General features: G+C 42.2%; 2 protein-coding genes and 1 long non-coding RNA gene across 3 annotated transcripts; all 3 read right to left on the bottom strand.

The window, feature by feature from the left end:
- Positions 1-306: 306 nt before the first annotated feature.
- On the bottom strand, positions 307-1266 carry LOC124670134. The gene is made up of 2 exons (XR_006992420.1): positions 1174-1266; positions 307-656 (listed from the first exon to the last, which is right to left on the bottom strand). It is a non-coding gene; the product is annotated as an uncharacterized LOC124670134 (long non-coding RNA).
- Positions 1267-1621: 355 nt separating this feature from the next.
- On the bottom strand, positions 1622-6500 carry LOC124678154 (protein NUCLEAR FUSION DEFECTIVE 4-like). Its single transcript, XM_047214073.1, has 3 exons — positions 5955-6500; positions 2956-3869; positions 1622-2515 (listed from the first exon to the last, which is right to left on the bottom strand). The coding sequence occupies exons 1-3, from the start codon at positions 6300-6302 to the stop codon at positions 2032-2034; spliced, it is 1746 nt and encodes a 581-aa protein (XP_047070029.1). The 5' UTR covers positions 6303-6500; the 3' UTR covers positions 1622-2031.
- Positions 6501-15017: 8517 nt separating this feature from the next.
- Positions 15018-16344, bottom strand: LOC124678577. Its single transcript, XM_047214449.1, has 2 exons — positions 15522-16344; positions 15018-15312 (listed from the first exon to the last, which is right to left on the bottom strand). The coding sequence occupies exons 1-2, from the start codon at positions 16233-16235 to the stop codon at positions 15271-15273; spliced, it is 756 nt and encodes a 251-aa protein (XP_047070405.1). The 5' UTR covers positions 16236-16344; the 3' UTR covers positions 15018-15270.
- Positions 16345-19470: the final 3126 nt, after the last annotated feature.

Genomic DNA, 19470 nt, shown 5'->3' with positions numbered 1-19470 from the left:
ATACATTGTGTATTTGATACACTGTGACAAAAAAGCTGCATATACAAAATATATACATTGTGTATATACATATTATATACATAACATTGCATATACATCGAAAACACCTGAACATACATTGCATGTACAGAGTATATACACCGAAAACACCTAAACATGCATTGCATGTATGGAGTACATACACCGAAAACACCTGAACATGCACTGCATGTACGGAGTACATACACCGAAAACACCTGAACATGCACTGCATGTACGGAGTATATACACGGAAAACACCTAAACAGTATATACACGGAAAACACCTGAACATACATTGCATGTACAGAGTATATACACTGAAAACACCTGAACTTACATTGCATGTACAGAGTATATACAGCGAAAACACCTGAACATACATTGCATTTACAGAGTATATACACCGAAAACACATGAACATACATTGCATATACAGATGCAAAAATGGCTAGAAAAACTCGTATGTACTAGGTAGATCAGCGGTCTGACGATGTGGCAAACTGAATACAGTTGCATCTCCCAAAAGTGCTCATGTCGATTGAGGAGGCCACAGTAAAACGAAAGCAAAAGTGCAAAAAATCCTCAATCTACATGAGCACGACCCCAGTCTTCCTCGCGAAAAAGGCTTCCTCAATCTACATTGTCATGGAACAGGTCATTAGCACTAAAAACGACATGGAGCAGGTTATTAGCAACATCAAACACATGGAGGGACAGTAGACATAGGCTATTGGTACTGAGCAGAGTCTACACAACCTATTGGGGCGTCTTCCTGCGCACGCGTCCACATCTGGACCGCGACCAGTTGGCGCAACAAATCCAGTCCCTCGTCCAGCCACAGCGCCCGTAGCATGGACACACCAGCGCCGCCGTCTCCTACTGGTCATAGAACACGAACTCGCACGGGGCCTCAAACACCAAACACACTAGTGACACCAAACACACTAGCGAGGCCACGGAATTTTAGGGATCAAAGGAAAAATCGACATGCCATTGGCGTTCATAAACACCAGACGCATTCACGACAAAATCCCCCCAGTGTTCTCCAAATCATAAAGGGGACAAAATCTAGGATACAAAATCTATGCACGAGTCTCCTATCGAGGCTCCAGTTGTTGCTGATGCACGCCTATAAATGGATAACGAATTTACCTGGCGGAAAAATGCAGCGGAAATCGACGGCCGGAGAAAGGCGAAACTCCGGCGAACTGGTGCTCCTCTTGCGCCCACACGATGCGGAAGCACGCAGTGAACTCCGCGCCGACCGCAAGGCACAGGATCCCCCGACCTCCGGCGGCGGCGAAATCCTCGCTTCCACTCTCTCTCTCTCTCCTCCGCTCCTCTGCTATGAAATGGGGAAAATGCCGCTGGTTGTAAGCTGTGCGGACGTGTGCCGCGCAGAAAAAAACCCGGAGAACAGAACCGGAGAAAACCGTACACAAGAAAATCGAAAGTCATCGATCGAACCAAGGACAACCAACAGCGGGGATAAAACTATTGTTGCCGAATTGAAAAACACTCGGGTGTAAGATAGCAAAAGTGTAAAAAAAAACAAAAAATATCCATCAGCTCACAAGCTACCCGTTCAGAGTTCATAATATATACAATATACTTAGATAGAATTCATAAGCTCATGGTTATTGGTACATCGAACACCAAGGGGATGCAGAAGATAATGCTCATTGCTCAGGATGCTGAAAACCTTTCTGGTTTCCTGATTTCCAACCGAACAAAACCGGCTCATATATACGCACCCCGAGTTTCCATCCCACGCTTGCATAAACGACCGGATGCACGCTTTACACAAAACAGGAACAAATGAAATCAAGGGAACTCTCTCATACACTCCAATACAATAGGGATGAATCGAGCAAAGCAACCGTGGAAATACATCACTGCAATGTGATGCAATAAGGCGGTGGGGCTATAGACAACCAGCTGATGATTTTGCTCTGATTTTTCTAGCTTTACATACCTCCAAGTTTTGCCTCTTGATGCCATTGTGATCCATCAGTAGAGCTGCTGATGTCGAGGGTGTCTGAATGATCCGCTAGCGTATAGCATCTGATAAACTGGCTTGATCCTCGCGATGAAAAACACGCAGATCAAGGTTCCACAGCAACACACGATGGCACAGACATAGAAGGTAAGCCTGAAACAGTCAGGCCCAAAGCAGTTTGAAGGGTCCAGCACACCCGGGTTCTGCCTAGCTGCCTCCTTGTCGTAGATATAACCAGCAAGAAGGGCTGAGAAGAAGAACGCGCCGATCGGGTTCACCATGAGCATGAAGTTGTACATCAGCCCGAAGTCCTTCAGACCAAAAAGCTCCGAGACTGTTGGTATCATGACGGCAAACTGGACCCCGTAACATATCCCCAGGAGTGTAGTTGAAACATATATCAGGCTATGGAGACCAGTTGCGAAAAGGAGGAAGGTTACCACCATAATGATTTGTGTGCACATCATCCAGAAAGGACGAGGAAGCATTCTTGACCTGCAACATATCAAGTGTTACTCAACTATTTTCAGAAGTAGCAACTCAAACTATTTCATGATGTTTGAACAGAAAAAGAATTCTATAAACTGTTGATAAATGAATGTTCAAACAGAAGCAAAATGTAAATATGAAGAGATAGAAAAAACCAGTATGTTTGAATGGCTATCAATAGTTGGCAGAAGCGCACGAACATTAATGATTTAACATGGAGTAATATCAGCAACTGAGTACGTAATGTCAGCTGAATCCTTGTGAATTTTTCTACACACAGGAGACAAGACCTTACATCTGTTGGAATTTTCAGTTGAAAATTAATTAAAACTTTCAATTATCTATTGGACTGATAACCTAAGTCATCAAGTGTAATATAATCCTTTTGAACCATTCTTAGAAAATGAATTTGATGCAAAGTTGCAAAGTAGATAACGAGAGCTTACCTTACGAAATATTCAGAGACAGATCCACCAAGGATACGGCCAACAAAGTTGCAGAAGCCGAAGAGGCACAACAAAACGGTTGTGTCATTAGCACCAACAGCAATCCCAATCTGAGCTAGGTTATTCAGAGCAGTGACACCAGTGCCAACGCCACAAAAGTATACAATGAACAGCAGCCAGAAATCTGCCTTGACTAAGGCTTCACCGAATGTGAAATCATCCCCTCTTCTTGGCCCTTTTCTCCTTTTCAAATTAACTGCTCCCTCACCCTCAGCAAGCAGAAGATCCACATCCGTCGCCTCATCAGAATCATTGGTGCCTGTACCAAAAGTATTTGATGTGCCACGCAGAAGTGGTTCTGCACTCTCTTGATCCGCACCAGACAAACTGTCTGTTGAATAAGATGGAACAATGGTGCTGGGCTTTTCATCTTTTGGTTTGCTTGGATAAAGTGTCATTTTTATCGGTATTGCAAGTGGAGAAAGGAGCAGAAGTATCATTATACCAAACAGAAGGTAGGTAATAGTTGCGCTTAGTTTCAAAGTATCACCGAGTATTGTCGCTACCATCAGATATGCACCGAGAACGACACTAGAGATTTGTGTGAACACGAAGTGACTGTGCTCTGTTGAATTGTCCTCGTCGAGCGATGGGGTGCAAGGCCTAACAAAATACATCACCAGAACACATGCTATCGGGATCCCCAAAGCAAGCAATAGCAAAAGGTTCGTGGGTGAATTGTTAAGCATTCCGTTAAATGCTTCCGTGTAGACAGCGGCACTAACAGCAACATAACCTTTGATGAGACCAGCAACAGTTCCTCGACTCAGAGGGAAGTTCCTCATATTGGTCACAAGTGCTGCAGTGCCCAACCATGCACTGCTGTTTGTGCCAATACATAGAGCTATCCACAACTGCAATAGCAAAGAAAAATACTCATGGTTCAAAATACAGCTGAAATGTTAGGTACACGATATATAAAAAATCATACATGATGTATGCAAACTTTCAGGTGGGGATTCTCCATTAAAAAAAATCATCTACTGATTATCCATCAACCTACAAATTTAGTTCTCAGAAGGAAACTTATATCAAGAGAAAATTCGAGGCTTCAAGATTTATTTTTATAATTTTGCTTAAGATTTTTTGTCAAATGTTTTTTTTTGTATAAACATGAAATGGATATCAATACAAAATAAGATATAAGCACCTTACTTGTGCTTCTTTGGCAGCCAACCGCATTTTCACCGAAGGAAATATAAGCGGTTTATGAATTTCATCATGAACACAGTAAATCAACATGCACATTAGGAAGCTAAATCGAGCAGCATGAAATAAATATACAGTAGCGATGGTGAATTGACATTGATAATGAGGCAGCAAGAAGTGGCAGGGGTCTTGAGGTCCACGACTATTAGGGTTCACTGGAGGTCGGTGGTGGCTTTGGTACCACGCAAAAGAATTTTTTGGAGTTGGAAACAATCGTGTGTAACTCGTCAGAACTCCAACATCCTATTTTTCTAGCACTCAGATGACAACTGGATTCTGATACATAGTGTCGTTACAATACAACTCCAACTCCAATCGGTAACTCTGATCCTTCCACCATTGATGACCAATGCATTTGACAATCCTAACCATAGCAGTTCAATTGTGTAACGATGCATCGATCAGGTTTGAGGTCTCACCCGCAGGTGCATAAGTGTCACCCACCAGCTCACCATGGCTAGTCCAATGCATGGCAAATCTGGCTTCTTGTTCTCCATCATGAAGTAAATCAGCCATGGGGGGATGCTTTATCAATAAGCCAATAGTGCGCACACAGAAACAACCATAAATAGATTATGAGAAATAAGCACTCACTTTAAGCAAAGTGTGAAGTTTCTGTGTTGATATAGTCTATACTATCAAAATTTGTTTAGTGTGGTCTTGTAAAGAATAAAGATGCACATTATGTCGCTTTCGTTCTTGTTTGACAAATTATATAGGTGACTAGCAATAACAATCGTTGTCCCCCTGTTACTGTTGCTTACACTTATACTAGCCCAGTGATCTGCGTAAACACAAACATCCTGGTAACCTTACAGTAGTAAAGTTACTTGATCTTGTAAAACCAGAACAAGTCAATTTCACCTTTTCGTACAAAAATATAAGTCATTTTCACCAGAATTTACTACGACTTGTGTTGAACAAGATCTCTCAACCATCCAATCGCAGCGAACCATATTTTTGTCAATCAAACAGTAGAATCAGGTAGGAAGATCTGCTTCCGTGGAGGCTATGGCCTACGGGTGTGGGAATACAGCAGTGCGAGTAGGCTGATTGAACAATATATTTAAAAAAAAAAACATGTTTATCACGCGGTCCAACACCGAAGTTCATTCTGATCCCACTTGCAGAAAATGATTCATCTCACAATCAAGGTGATCTGCCTAGAGAGTGGACCAACCAAATCAGGACAGGTTCAACAAAATGTCCTGATTAAAAAAAAAAAAAACAAGTCTGCATGCCACATTTAGCTTCACGCCAGCTCGAAAAGGAAAAATGTGTAGTGCAGTGCTAAGGCCAATCATACAAGGGAAACAAAATGATTTACTTACTATGAAAGGTACAATACTCGCTACCCACATGGCATAATACAGTCTCTGAAGGCATAAGGCATCTTGCTGAGGTCCACCGAACAATCAGCACGCTGACACGCATCGGATTCTCAAAAAAATACCAGTAGAAAACTAAAATGACAATCATACAACAGAGCACCTAAAAAGGACAATCATACAGAGGTTTGAAGCAGGTGTGGAACCAGGATAATTGCGCACGTACTTCAGTTTAGGCCCCAATCAATTTGATCATCTAGCCGTGCAGCGTTAAAGTCAATGGAAACATGCCAACGAGAAAATTACAGCACAGATGCGTGGATGCAGAATTGCAGACAGAGGAGGACAGAGAAGCAGGGAGGGGGGAAATGAAAGGGGGGAAGGGGAGGTGAGCGTACATACCACCCAGTAGGGCATGGCGACGGTCTTTGTGACGGCGAGCCAGACGGTGCCGAAGCCGAAGAAGGCGCAGGCGGATCCGATGAGGAGGATGAGCCACGGTGGGAGGCGGTTGGCGAGCACCCCCGGGACGAGCCCCACGTTCTCGCCGACGTCGTTGGCGACGCCGAGCATGGTGAGCGACTTCTGGTTGTAGCCGAGCGCCTCCTTGATGGCGTGGGAGTATAGCGGGAAGACGTAGGCGCTGCCGGCCGCCACCTGCACCCACACCGCCGCCGCCAGCCCCACCCACGGCGGCCGGCTCCCCGCCTTCACCTTCCCCAGCCCCCCGCCTCCGTCGCCGCCCGGCATCTTGCTCGATCCCCTTCGCGGAGCTCACTAGCTAGTAGCCTAGCGGTACGACTCGTAGCTAGCTAGCTAACTATCGACGGTGGGTGTATGTCTGCGGTGATGTGCGTGGTCGGGGACTCGGGGTATCGTTGTGATGTGTGTGGGGGAGAGTGCCCTGCTTTTGGCTGAGGTAGAGGAGGAAGCTCTCAGTTGGCACTAGCTTAGCTAACATGGTGTGCCAGTTAAATAGTTTTTGTCCTGCTGCGCTTTGTCACTGTCACCTCGCCTCGCCCCCTGGAACCAGGGATGTCCAAACACTAGTGCTCCACTCGATTTTTCTGCGAAGGAGGAGCCGACAACTTCTCTCTTACCGTGGGATCTTTTTCTCCGGCGGAAACAATAATTTACCGTCTAAATAAAGGCATTGACATCAGATATACTAAGGGGACTAGTTGAATGCTCGTACGTTGCTACGGCTTTTTTTTTCTCAAATTATGTCAATACAATAGTTGTAAGAAATCACGTGTATCAAAATCACAAGATATTTAGAAAAATTAATAAGATTTTAACCAGTCTGAAATATATTTAACAACCATATATTTGACATCGTTTGAATATGCAATAAGTACTCCACTAATTAACTATTTTATATTTTAAAAAGTCCTCCTCGATACTCCTTAGAGTATGTCGTACAATGTATGGAATATTTTCGAGTGCTTCATTTGATGGTACTTGAGCAAGCGTACCCAAAAAAAATCTCCAGATCGATAACATTCTGCATAACAATACTTGTCATTAGCATGTACTATAGTTTTAGTGAAAAAAATAGAAAGTGCAGCGTAAAGTACCCACCGTGTATATTGGATGAACCAACTCTTTACCATTCCATGAGAGCATAATATAAAAAGTGAAATAACCAGACTCTTTCATGTAGATAAATGACTCGTTATTATCTTAATTACCAAAGAAAGTAAAATATATGGGTTTTATTTTAGAGATACTAACATGCTTGACTTTGGGGAATATCAGTTGGCGACGTGCGTGGCCAGAAAAATATATCGACATCCCAATCAGGTTGTGCTAATGCATGCACGTCGGTTAGGTAGATTGCAGTTGTTTGTAAGATCAATTTCATCTTATGCGATCGAACCATTTTACCCTCCGACGATGGCGGCATGGACCAAGGATCAATAACAAATACAAAACATTCATGCTTATCGATGGAGAACAAGTTAAAGTGACCCATGGATGCATAAGGAAGAAAAACCTTCAAAAGGACAACCATTAGAAGCACATGTAATGTGACACCGTTGGATAAATGAATATATTTACCAAGTTGCGTGATGCCATTTTGTAGTCTATCCCAGGCCAACTATTGAACAATGTTGCTAGGAACTGTATATTTGGCTTTACTCGATATTTTTTTACCTCGTGTGGAATCCACCATCGCCGTCTGAGAAAAAAACCTGTTTAGAAACATAGTGACAACAATGAAAATGCCAGATTGTAGTAACTTACACAAAAACGTAGATCCATGTAGTGCACATCAGTCTCTGCTATCTGTAGGATCTCGTCGCATGCCACTATACGAATTCCCAAGTTGAAGCAGTCATTGTCCATATGTTGGACTTTCTTAAGACTCAAGCCTATTGGATACGGTTTGGAGCTCCGCACCCATTCCTGCTCCTGTGAGGAAAATGTCAAAAATGATAAAATCATATCAATGCATATTATCGTATTTTTGTAACATACTGCTTACTCCAATAATTTGGTGTCTTGAATCGACATGATGTGTTGGAAAAGCTCGTCAACTAACTTGCGTGGGTTTGTGGGTATGATGTGGACTTTATCACTCAAGTCTAGTTGCTTCAGACCCTCCACAATCACACAGTCAGAAGTAGACATAGTCATTTTTTGTTAGTTGACGAGCTATCATGGTCTTGTTTATACCATCGACATAGTCAGATGTATTCTCCTTGCCGTTAAAACGTTCTATCATGGTCTTGTTTATACCATCGACATAGCCATTTTTTGTTGAGAAGATCGCCCGAGAAGTCATGTAATTGAGATTTCTAGCAGCAATTTTTTCCTGTTGTCGGGCTATCCGCAACCTCTTTAAGTGTTCCTTTTTTTTCTTGGCAGACAACCGACCATAGCAGTTGGTGCTACTGCCTTCCGTGTTTCCACCTTTGGGGTGAGATATTTAACCGGGGTAAGCTCCTTGAACGAAGGATTTGATGCATTCTCTTGGATCAGCATGTTCTATAAAAAAAATGTGTGGCATTCAAAATAAGGTATATATAGTTCATATAAACCGAAGCATGCTTGTGAGAACTACACGATTAGATGCCCAAGAGATCACCTGATTCAGAGATGGAGAAAACCCGTCCATAAAACTCAAAGTATTGTTTCCTGAACATTTTTGTCTTGGCGTTTCACTTTGACCACGGCTTAGAACTGCATTTTTTTTCTTTGTGGGCAATCCGCTGCTTCTTGAGATGTTCTTCTTTCGCCATAGGAGACAGTTGATTATACCATTTATTGTCACGGGTTTTGACTTTTAGATTTTGTTTCCCCAGTGATTATCCAAACCTACAAGGAAGAACATGTCATGATTGTAAATGCAATGTAAAAACAGTAAGAAAAAAACAGTAAGAAAAAACAGTAAGAACATGTCATGTCATCATTTTGTTTTTAGCTGATGCTTCTTATACATAAACTGCAAGGAAAAACAGCTGTCAATTTAGTTTTATTTTACATGAGTGTAGTCTGTATCAATTTAGTTTTGTTTTGCATGAGTGTAGTCTGTAACAGGGAATGCCATAAGAAGCTGAAGCAACACATACTGCTCGTACAAGCAATTTAATAGGGAATATAATGATTGTAATAGGGTGCAAGCAATTTACCTTGGGTAAGAGTTGTAATAGGGTGTTGGTGATCTTGATTTTCATCATGGTATTTGAATCCTGATAATCAGCAATGAGCATGTTCAGCGATGATAGCACTTAAATTTTATCAACTTAGAGACAAATGATTACTGACTTTATTTGCAAGGCTTATAGAAGCAAGTTTTTTTTGTTGGCGGGCTATCCACAACTTTTCTAGGTGTTCTTTCTTCTTATCTGCAGATAATCGACTATACCAATTCATTTGATTTATTCCATTTGGGGCACTTGCACCTGTGTTGGTTAGAACAGACAACAGGGTACGCTGCCCCGGCGGAGATTCATTGGAATTATGTCTCATCTGTTAGAAAAGATAGAAATGTTAGATGGGCCACATTTCACCGTGATTTGGAGAGTAAATTAACCATTTATATAGAGGAGACATGCTTGTATTCATCACTTTGATTATCCTGGAACAACCAAAATTTACATGATAATCATACAAGATGTAATATGGGAAACAGTAGAGGCTCAATATGGGAAACAGCAGGGGCTTTTGAATTGGTCCATGGTAAACTTTTTGTACTGATTATATTTTTTCCTATTCCTTGCAGGTTAATTTGTTTCAGTTCATTTGAATTTCATTCTACCAATTTCATTGGGCATATGGTATTCTTTGACCGCTGGTAAGAGAAAAATGAAAGAGTACCAGAACTGTACCAGGAAATTTATTAAACTTTTTTCTTATTCTTCATCTTTGGTTGTTTCAGGATAATCCGAGGTATATAAATCAGCGACAACATAGAGCTGGATTACCACCGGAAGAATACGAATGGAGCGCGCAGTCGACGCTGAAGAGGAGATCGACAACGTTGCGGTGCCGAAGAAATTTGTTGAAGAGGAGATCGACAAGGCTGCGACGGTTCCAAATTTTGCCAACGCTGCAGTGTGAAGTGTGCGCTGCTGATTGATTGGTCCGTTGTAAATTTTGTTGTATGGCAAATTCCGTTGTAAATTTTGGTGTATGGCAAATTCCGTTGTAAATTTTGTTGTATGCCAATTTCTGATTGATTGGTTTCCCAAAATCCGGTTGTATGGCAAATTCCGTTGTGTGGGAAATTCTGATTGATTGGTTTCCCAAAATCCATGATTGTTTCCCGTTAAATGGATTACCGTGATTGATTCCGTTAAATGGATTCCCGAGATTGATTCCCGTTAAATGGATTTCCATTATTTCCAATCTGATTTCTGGGAAAGCATATTTCTGGAAGTAAATGGATTCCCATGAGGATTTCCGATCTGATTTTATCGTTTGTTTTGGTAACTTTATGCCGGATGGCTGGATAGCAAGCGGGAGATGTTTAGTAAGATTAGATGATCAAGATGTCTCCAATCTTTAACATCAAACATTTTTGATGACGTACGGACTCAAATATAATACTCCCTCTGTTCCATTCTATAATGCCTATTGTTTTTTGGCACGGAAATTAGCGCAAGAGTATTTTTTACACAGGACCCCTAGCTAAACGATTTGAGATCAACGTAAAATTTGGGAAATCCATATCTTACTAACTTACCATAACAAATTTGGGACCTGAAGGATTTGGGAGCTGAACGGGGAGGGGGTAATTGAAAAAAAGCTAAGCTACAACCTTATATTTTGAAACAAATTCCAAAAATCTATAGGCACTATAGAAAGGAACGGAGGGAGTAGTAAAAATACCGGTCATGAGCCATTTTTTTAAGCCACCACTACAAGTTTATTATAATTAGTAGGAGTATTAAATGGATTTACATCGTCCCTTAAAAGGCCAATTAAAAAATCATGAGGATCCTAATGCTAAGCATAGGCCCCTCTGCGTTGTAAGAGCATATCTAGCAAATACCACATCCGAATCACAATCGAAAATTAACCAGACGGTACGTGTTGACAAAGAGTCTCGCGCAAAAAAATTCCACCCCGATTTTTTCAGCAAACCTCCCTCCATCGCGCCTCCATATGCTGGATATACTTAGATGCGCGGCTGAAATTTGGTGTTTTCCCCCATCGCGTTGAAACTCAACCGCGCGTTGAACATTCAGCCAGGAACCCTCGTAGCTACATGCATCCCCCGTCCGGGGTCTCTGCCCGCGCTCCCGTCGTCGGTAGCCCCCATCTGCTCTCTCTGCCCGCGCTCGCCCCTCTGCCCACGTCGCCGCTACTCGAAGATAGGATTCTTCCTTGCGTTCGATTGTGTTTACATTTTAACAATGATTTGTCAAACTACATCGTGGAGAGAATCGTGGAATTTTGTGTAGAGCGCGTTCGTGGATGTGTATTTCGATTCGTCTTCGTCAGATGATTCCGATTGGGAATCCGACGACGACGAGATAAAAGACATGTTGCTGCTGGTGGCAGTGCAAAGCCTCCACGACGAAGAGAACATGAAGAGGAAGAGGCGAGGATTAACTGCCAGGCACCTCGCCACCTCTGCATCCAGCGCAACCGAGAGATGGGATCAGAGATGTTGATGTGGGACTACTCCGTCAAGGTACCTACCTAACCTAAACATCTCTTCCGTAGACGGCATCGGATGAGGCGAGAGCTACTCGTCAAGATAGTGAAGGCATGCGAGGCGAGATCTCGTTATTTCACATGCCGGAGAAATGCCGACGACATCGTAGGGTTTATCCCCTAATAGCACTAGTAGAAAAAGGGGCTTCCATCCAGGCCTTTAGTACCGGTTTCCTTACGAATCGGTACTAAAGGGTGCATTAGTACCGGTTGCACTGCCCAGGCCGCCGACAACCTTTAGTACCGGTTCGTGTCACGAACCGGTGTTAAAGGGTTGGTGTCAGCCGGAAAACCTTTAGTACCGGTTCGTGACACGAACCGGTACTAAAGGTTTTCCTGCTCCCCACGCACCTCCACACCCCCCCCCCCTGGATAGCCTTTTTTGATTTGTAAAATACAAATGAAAATGATAGAAAATTCAAAAAATAAAATGTTTTCAGATTCTTGTATGTTATGCAACCTACAATTCAGTGAAATTAAGAAATTTGATTTTTGATTTTTTTGCAAAAAAAAGTTTGAAAAATGGTAAAACCGCATTAACTTTTGCATACGATGTCGGAAAAAAGCGTATAATATATCAAACTCATCGTGGGAAAAAGTTACATCAGAATTCACCGGGGTTTACCCGGTTAGCCAATTTTTAGATTCTCAAAATTCCAAATGAAAATATGAAAGCAGGAAGATTTTAGTTTTTTCCAGAAATTTAGAATTTTATATTTTTTTAGTTTTTAAAAATTAAAATTAATAATTATAAGATTTTTTGAATCCCAGAATATTACTATTAATTTTAGCAAATTATAATATTTTCAAATTTTCAGGTTTTAGGTTTGGCAAAAAAAAATTTAAATATAATTAAAAATAAGACAAATTAAAAAAGTTAATTTTATTTATTTATTCAACTTTATTATTACATCATTACTTTTGTTTATTAAAAGAATTATTTGGAATTTAAACAATAAAGAAGTGTGACATCGACCAACATGTTAATAGGATACTACTATCAACAACATGCGCGCGAAGCACTTGGAAGTTGGACGGGAAGGAACTCGGAAGTTAAGCATGCTAGTGCTGGAATAGTGTGAGGATTGGTGACCGACCGAGAAGTTTGACCATGGATAAGTAATTTGACTAGAGATTAAGTGTAGTTAGAGACTAACGGAAATACTAGAAATTCTGGGGAAAAAAAAGAGGGAGTGAAAAATAATTAGAAAAAAATGGATAATTTTTTTAACGAAATAGCCTTTAGTACCGATTCGTGTTACGAACCGGTACCAAAGGTCTCCAGCCCCGCGGGCTCCTTCGTGCCCACGTGGAGGCACCTTTAGTACCGGTTCGTAAGGAACCAATACTAACGGGGGGGGGGGCTTTAGTACCGAATCTTTAGTACCAGTTTCAAAACCGGTACTAAAGGCCTCTAGAACCGGTACTAAAGGGGGTTTCTCTACTAGTAGATAATCTTGGCGGCAATGAGGATTATCGCCCTTGAAATTTCAGCCGATTACACAAACCTGTATCTTTGAATTGGTGAAAGTACGTCAATCAAATTTGTTCGCCTGTTTGCAAAGACAATGATCCATGTCTTCGGACAAAAGTATCTCCGAACTTCGAATGAGGAGGACACCAAAAGGTTGATGGCTATGAATAAGGCAAGAGGCTGGCTAGGGATACTTGAAAGCATCGGCTACATGCACTGAACTTGAAAGAACATGGCACGATCAGCACATTGGTCATTATCGTGAGGATCTCTGACCATTGTGCTTGACGAAGTGGCATGGGAGGATCTATGAATTTAGCATGTTTTCTTTGGCCCCAACTTATGCTTCGCGCCGGACCTGTCCACGTCTGGCGACGAGCAGCCGCGCACCTCGTCGTGACTATATAGAGTAGCCGCGATTTAGGCGAGGAGAGTGACGACCTCGTCGCATTTTGTGATGAACTAGCAACGTCGTTATAGAGGATACGTGTTTACTCAAAAGCGTGGGCCAAAAAACTGGATTTAAAAGGCCAAAAAAATTAGGGACGCGGCTGGAATAGGTACATTTCCCTTATTAGAAATCTTATCGCTAGTGTCCCAAATGGCCGCAGAATGAGAGGACCGGTGAAGATGTTATAAAGTTGTGTTCACTTCTCTCTAGACTCTGGCGAGAAGAGGCATGTCCTTTTCGAAACTCGGATGGATAAAAGGCACGAGGGTTGTTGAGGTGGATGAGGAATTCCGATTTTGTTTTTTCCTTTTCTGTCTGCGGTGGGGATACACCGTACACACCTGTTGCTATCGTGTTCTCATCCACAGTGCACATAAGTTTTTTTTTTGAACACAAAAGATTTTATTATATTAAGAACATTTTACAGATAGGAGCGTGAATGGAGTCACGCTAGATACAGAGAGAACATCCCTGCTTGGACAGTTCCTTGTGTCATCACTTAAGCAACGGACAGCCAAGGACGTAGTCTGGATTCTCAAAGCTAAACGAGCATGATGATGAGCTTTGATGTTTCTGCTCCTGTTGATATGAGAAATATTGTTGCACCGAAAAGAAGGAGAGGATCGTATTGCTGCTAGCTCTGGCCTGATCTCCCAATGTCCTTGAGTTGCAAACACCGATGATGTCGTAGCTGCTGAAACTAAGACCGCACAATCAGTATAGAAGCAAGGGTCTTGGACCTGCAGTAGATCTGCTAGCTTTGTAGCTAGAAGTAGACCATAAGTCTCCGCATGTAGTGGAGAAGATACTGGAGGTGAGAGAGCCGAAACTTGCAGCTGACGGAGATGTTGATTCTCCCGGAAGTGGATGATTACTCCTAACCCTGCTTGACTCGTTGTTGAATCTCCTTGCTTCTCCCATGCGGCGTCGCCGAAAATGACATTCCTCGCTGGAAATTCGGTGTCCCGGACCTGAGTAGCCGATGGAGGTTGTTGTGGGCTATTTGGAGACTGCTCTTTGATGTGGTGATCAGTGTGGCTAAAAATCTCTGTTTTGGTTGCCTTGATAATGGCATCAGCTGCTGCAAACACCTGCATAGGCATGTTGGTTTTCTTGCAAAACAGAGTATCGTTTCGAGCTTTCCATAGACACCATAAAAAAGTATATAGTGTAGTTGTATTTATTTGAGGATGTCCAGATGCTAGCAAAGCATGTATCATATCAGGAACTGTACGATGATGTTCGCCTAGGATTTCAGTTTTAATGAACCACGGAAAGCAGAACCAAGCTGCTCTAGAAAATGGGCATAAAAAAGCATATGCATTTCATCTTCCTGATTACCACATCTAGAGCAATTATTTTTTATGTGTTTAGAATACCTGCTTGCCCTCTTACCTGTTGGGAGTGCTTTCCTGAGAAGCCTCCAAGCAAACGTTTGAATTCTTGGTGCCATTTCTTTATCGTCCCAAACCTGGTTAAGAAGGGAGATGACCTGTTGGGGGACAATTTTTGGACGTTGCCTCGGAGGAAGTTGGAGATTGTTGTAGCAGTGCTTGTATGCGCTTTTTGGGGAGTGAAGACCTGTAGGGGTTAGTTTCCAAACAAGTATGTCTTGTCCATCTGCATCAATTATAGGCGTTTGAAGAATTGCATTGGCTGTTTCTTGGCTGAAAAGAGAAGTAATTAAATTTTCATTCCATCTCTTTTGGCCCGGAACCCAAAGATCTCTAACAATAGCAGGATAAACAAAAGGGTGTTGTTGTATTATGAGGTGATCATAAATAGTTTCCCAACCCATAAACCAAGGAGAGCTCCAAACGGAACTGCTACCATCAACAATCTGGCAAATTGAAGCTGAAATCAAAAGAGGCTTCACCTTGAGAACCGCCGACCAGAAGGCTGATTTTGGCATGTTTGACTTGGCCCTCCATATGGATGTGTCATGGTGATACTTTGCTCTAAGTATTTGAGCAACCTGATTGTGCGGCTCCTTTGCCAATCTCCAAGCTGCTGATAGGATTAAACCTTGATTGATAGCCTGCATATTTCTAACACCAAGTCCCCCAATATTTTTTGCAGTACACACATCAGCCCAGGCTCTAAGGCACAAGCTTTTAGTTGTCCGATCATCTTGAACACCTGTCCACCAGAAATTCCTAATGATGGCTGTCAGTTTAGCGAGGAACTTTTTGGAGAACAGAATGTTTGACATGTAGTAGATAGGTATAGAAGAGAAAACAGATTTTATGAGAGTTAATCGGGCTGCATGTGAGAGTCTATTGGCTTTGTATGCACTAAGCTTGGATTTGAATTTGTCGTAAACAAAATTGTAAGCTGCTGATCTATCTTTGCATGGCATAACAAGTGGGTGACCTAGATGAACAAAAGACTCATCAATGTTTGGCACCGGAAAGATTGTTTTGATATCTTGTTTGACCTGCAAGGGAACATTTTTGCTAAATAAAATTCCAGATTTGCTCCAGTTAGGAGTTTGCCCTGATTCCTGACAGAAATGGTCTATGATATTGAAAATAGCACTAGCTTCTTCCACATTTGCTTTGCCACAAACAATCAAGTCGTCGGCAAACATCAAAGAGTGAATTGGAGGGCAATTCGGTCCAAGGGAAATACCTGTGAGGATGTTGGATTGCAGAGCATCCTGTAGCGTCAAAGATAATTCATGCACTGCAAGGACAAAGAGATATGGCAACAAAGGACAACCCTGCCTTATTCCTCTACTACTTTTAAACCTCGCAAAAGATTGTCCATTAATGATAACAGAGAAATTCGGTGAAGAAATGCAAGCATGCACTAATTTTATGAAATGACCAGGAAGTCCTTTGCGAGCAAGAGCTGAGAGTATGAAACGCCACTCTATTCTATCAAAAGCCTTTGCAAGATCAATTTTTAGCATAAAGTCAAAGCTATCCCAAGAAGACAACGAGAAAGAGTGAGCAATTTCTTGGGCGACTATAATATTGTTGCTAATGCGTCCGCCTTGTATAAAAGCTTGTTGAGAAGGGTGAATGTAATCCGGCAGGTGCTCTTTCAATCTGTTAGCTAAAGATTTCGCAATAATTTTATAAATGACATTACACAAGCTTATGGGCCTAAAATCAGAAGGCATATGACAAGCAAATTTCTTTGGAATGAGGGCAATTTGAGTATCATTGAGATGAGGTGGCAAAATACCTGTAGTATAGAAGTTCCTTACCACATTGGTGACATCATCTCCTATCCAACTCCAAACCGAAAGGTAGAAGCCAACATTGAATCCATCAGGTCCTGGAGAGGCATTCTTCTTCATGGCTTTGAGAATTTCCCAGATCTCCTGCTTATCGGGTATCGAATTGGTGAAGTCATTTGCATCTTGTGGCATTGTTGTTTCTAAGTTGGGCATGTCATTGTTAGTGGAAGAGGAGCGAAAAATAGTCTTGAAATAATTAACAAACTCCCTTGCAATATCATCTGGATCAAACAGATTATTGCCATTGGTGTCTTTAATGGAAATAATACGATTTCGACGCTTACGCTTTTGGACAGCATTGTGAAAGAAGGATGTGTTTCTATCACCTTGGGTTGCCCAGTGTTTTTTTGCACGTTGCCTATAAAATTCAGTGAGCTTGCTCAAATTATCTTCATACTGGGAAACTAAACTTGCCTGAAGGTGGAGATCTTGGAGATGCACCGACTTCATCTGTATCTCATTAATATGATTTTGAATACAATGAAGTTGCTGTTGCAAAGGTTTTTTCTTCTTGCACCACCTTTTTAGACTTCCTGCAAGATTAGCAGTTCTAGCATGGAAAGGTTTGTTAACCGAAGAGACCCAAGCTTTTTTTGCAATACCTTGAAAGTCATCCTCAAACGTCCACCAGTTCTCAAATTTAAAATGAAGCTTAGGTCTACTAGATTGGGAATGGGTAGAAAGCAGAATTGGTGCATGATCACTTAGAGAGTGAATGATTGGTAAATTGAACACATTAGTATTTGGATACACGTGACACCATTCTGCATTAGCAATACAACGATCAAGCCTTTCAAAGATAGGTTTAGAATTAAAACGCATATTTGTCCAGGTATAAGCAGGTCCACTAAACCCCAAATCAAATAGACCACATTGCTTGACATAAGAGTTGAAAGCGCGCATGCGATACTTATTTACATTAATAGAAGTGGTGTCCACATCACACATGATGTTATTCAGATCACCTAGACAAAGAACTGGCTTCCCAAGGTTATCATTAACAAAATTGGAAACATGATCCCAAATCTCCCTAGTGTCCCGATGATGGGGATCTCCATAAATGCAAGCCAGGGCAAAATCTACATTAGTAGTTCTATTGCTAACTAGAGCTAATATCATATAATGGTTAGAGAGTTTGACAGAGACACACACATCATCGGACCAAAGCAACCAGAGCCCGCCCGAACGACCATTGGACGGAACCACAAAGCTATCAGCAGTATTAAAACGAGAATTAAGATGTGAAGAATTGTACCTCGATGTTCTTATTTCTGAAACAAAAGTGATCTGCGCACCCGTGGAGTTCATCAACCTTGCAAGGTACTCCATCTTAGTGGAGCTGTCGAGGTCCTTACCAACACCCCGGCAGTTCCAGCCTATGAGTTTCATAGCTGCTGCCAGTGCCGCATTTTTAGCTTCTCCGGTTGTGGCAGCCATGGTGCAAGCGTCTCCAATGGAGACAGCCATGGTGCTAGGGCCTCCAACATCAACTTCCAGACTGGCACCTGGAACTCGGCCTCCTTTAGTGGTGGCTCTATCGGGTGGCTCTCCGAGTGGTGGTGACATGAAATTCAGCTGCAGGTTCAGAGTTGGCTTTGGTATATCTGAACCTTGAATCTCCAATCAGGTATGTGCTTGACTGTACTTTTCTCCAGTATAGTTATGAGCGACAGTTGGTCTTGCCTCAGAAGAAAGAATCAATTGGTGCTAAATCTCCTTCAGAAATCAGTGGGCTGCTCTTCAAGAGATGGGGAACATAACCAATTGCTCCAAAAAAAATCTTGCGGAAGACAGAGATCTGGCAACGGCTAAGCGAGTTCGTCTCGTACAGACGTTGGGAGATAAACAGGATAAAGAACGGGATGAAATAGATCCGATCACAATAGATCGAGGTCACCGGCGTTGATGTAAAGCGGTAGAGCACCAACAAGATTGCGTAGCAAAATCTTCTTTTCTCTCTCTCTTCTTTTGGGGGATTTTGGAGGAGAACGTGGTGGAGACTACAGGGAACTGAGAAAATTGATTAGAAGAGATAGATCAAGGGGTGGAGAGATAGGAACGGAGGTGGATCAGAGAAGATATCGGATTTTGGGATGGATCAGAAGAGAAGCATCAGGAGGAAGGAAACGGCATATCGCCAGTCGCCACACGGGACCAAACTCTCTTTCCACAGTGCACCTAAGTGGAAAACTCTTCACGCCCTATGTAGCCAGCCAAGTGACGCAATCACAATTACTACGCCGATAGAGTAATAGTGAGACGCTGGCTTTCCCAGTCTTGTTGGTATCATAGGCGACCTGTATGAGATCTCAAACATGGTGTGACTGTTAATGCTGTCCAGAGTCCATCGTTCAGCGTCACCGGCCATGTTAGGATCGACATATCTATAATACTTGTCCCTAAATCGCACATATGTACCTATCTTTTAGTGTGTCTATTTACTTATTTCAGCGACAATTTTAAACCAAAGGGGACACATAAAGAAGAAAAATAGGTGGCGAGCGTTTAGAATCCGTCGTCGGTGCGCTATAGCCTCTTAACCAGAGATCCAAAACTCAGACGGCATCAGTATTTTTCC

The sequence above is a fragment of the Lolium rigidum genome, chromosome 7, assembly GCF_022539505.1.
Source record: "Lolium rigidum isolate FL_2022 chromosome 7, APGP_CSIRO_Lrig_0.1, whole genome shotgun sequence".
Lineage (NCBI taxonomy): Eukaryota > Viridiplantae > Streptophyta > Magnoliopsida > Poales > Poaceae > Lolium > Lolium rigidum.
Note: the sequence above shows the minus strand (reverse complement) of the source record. Positions and strands in the feature narration are given on the sequence as shown.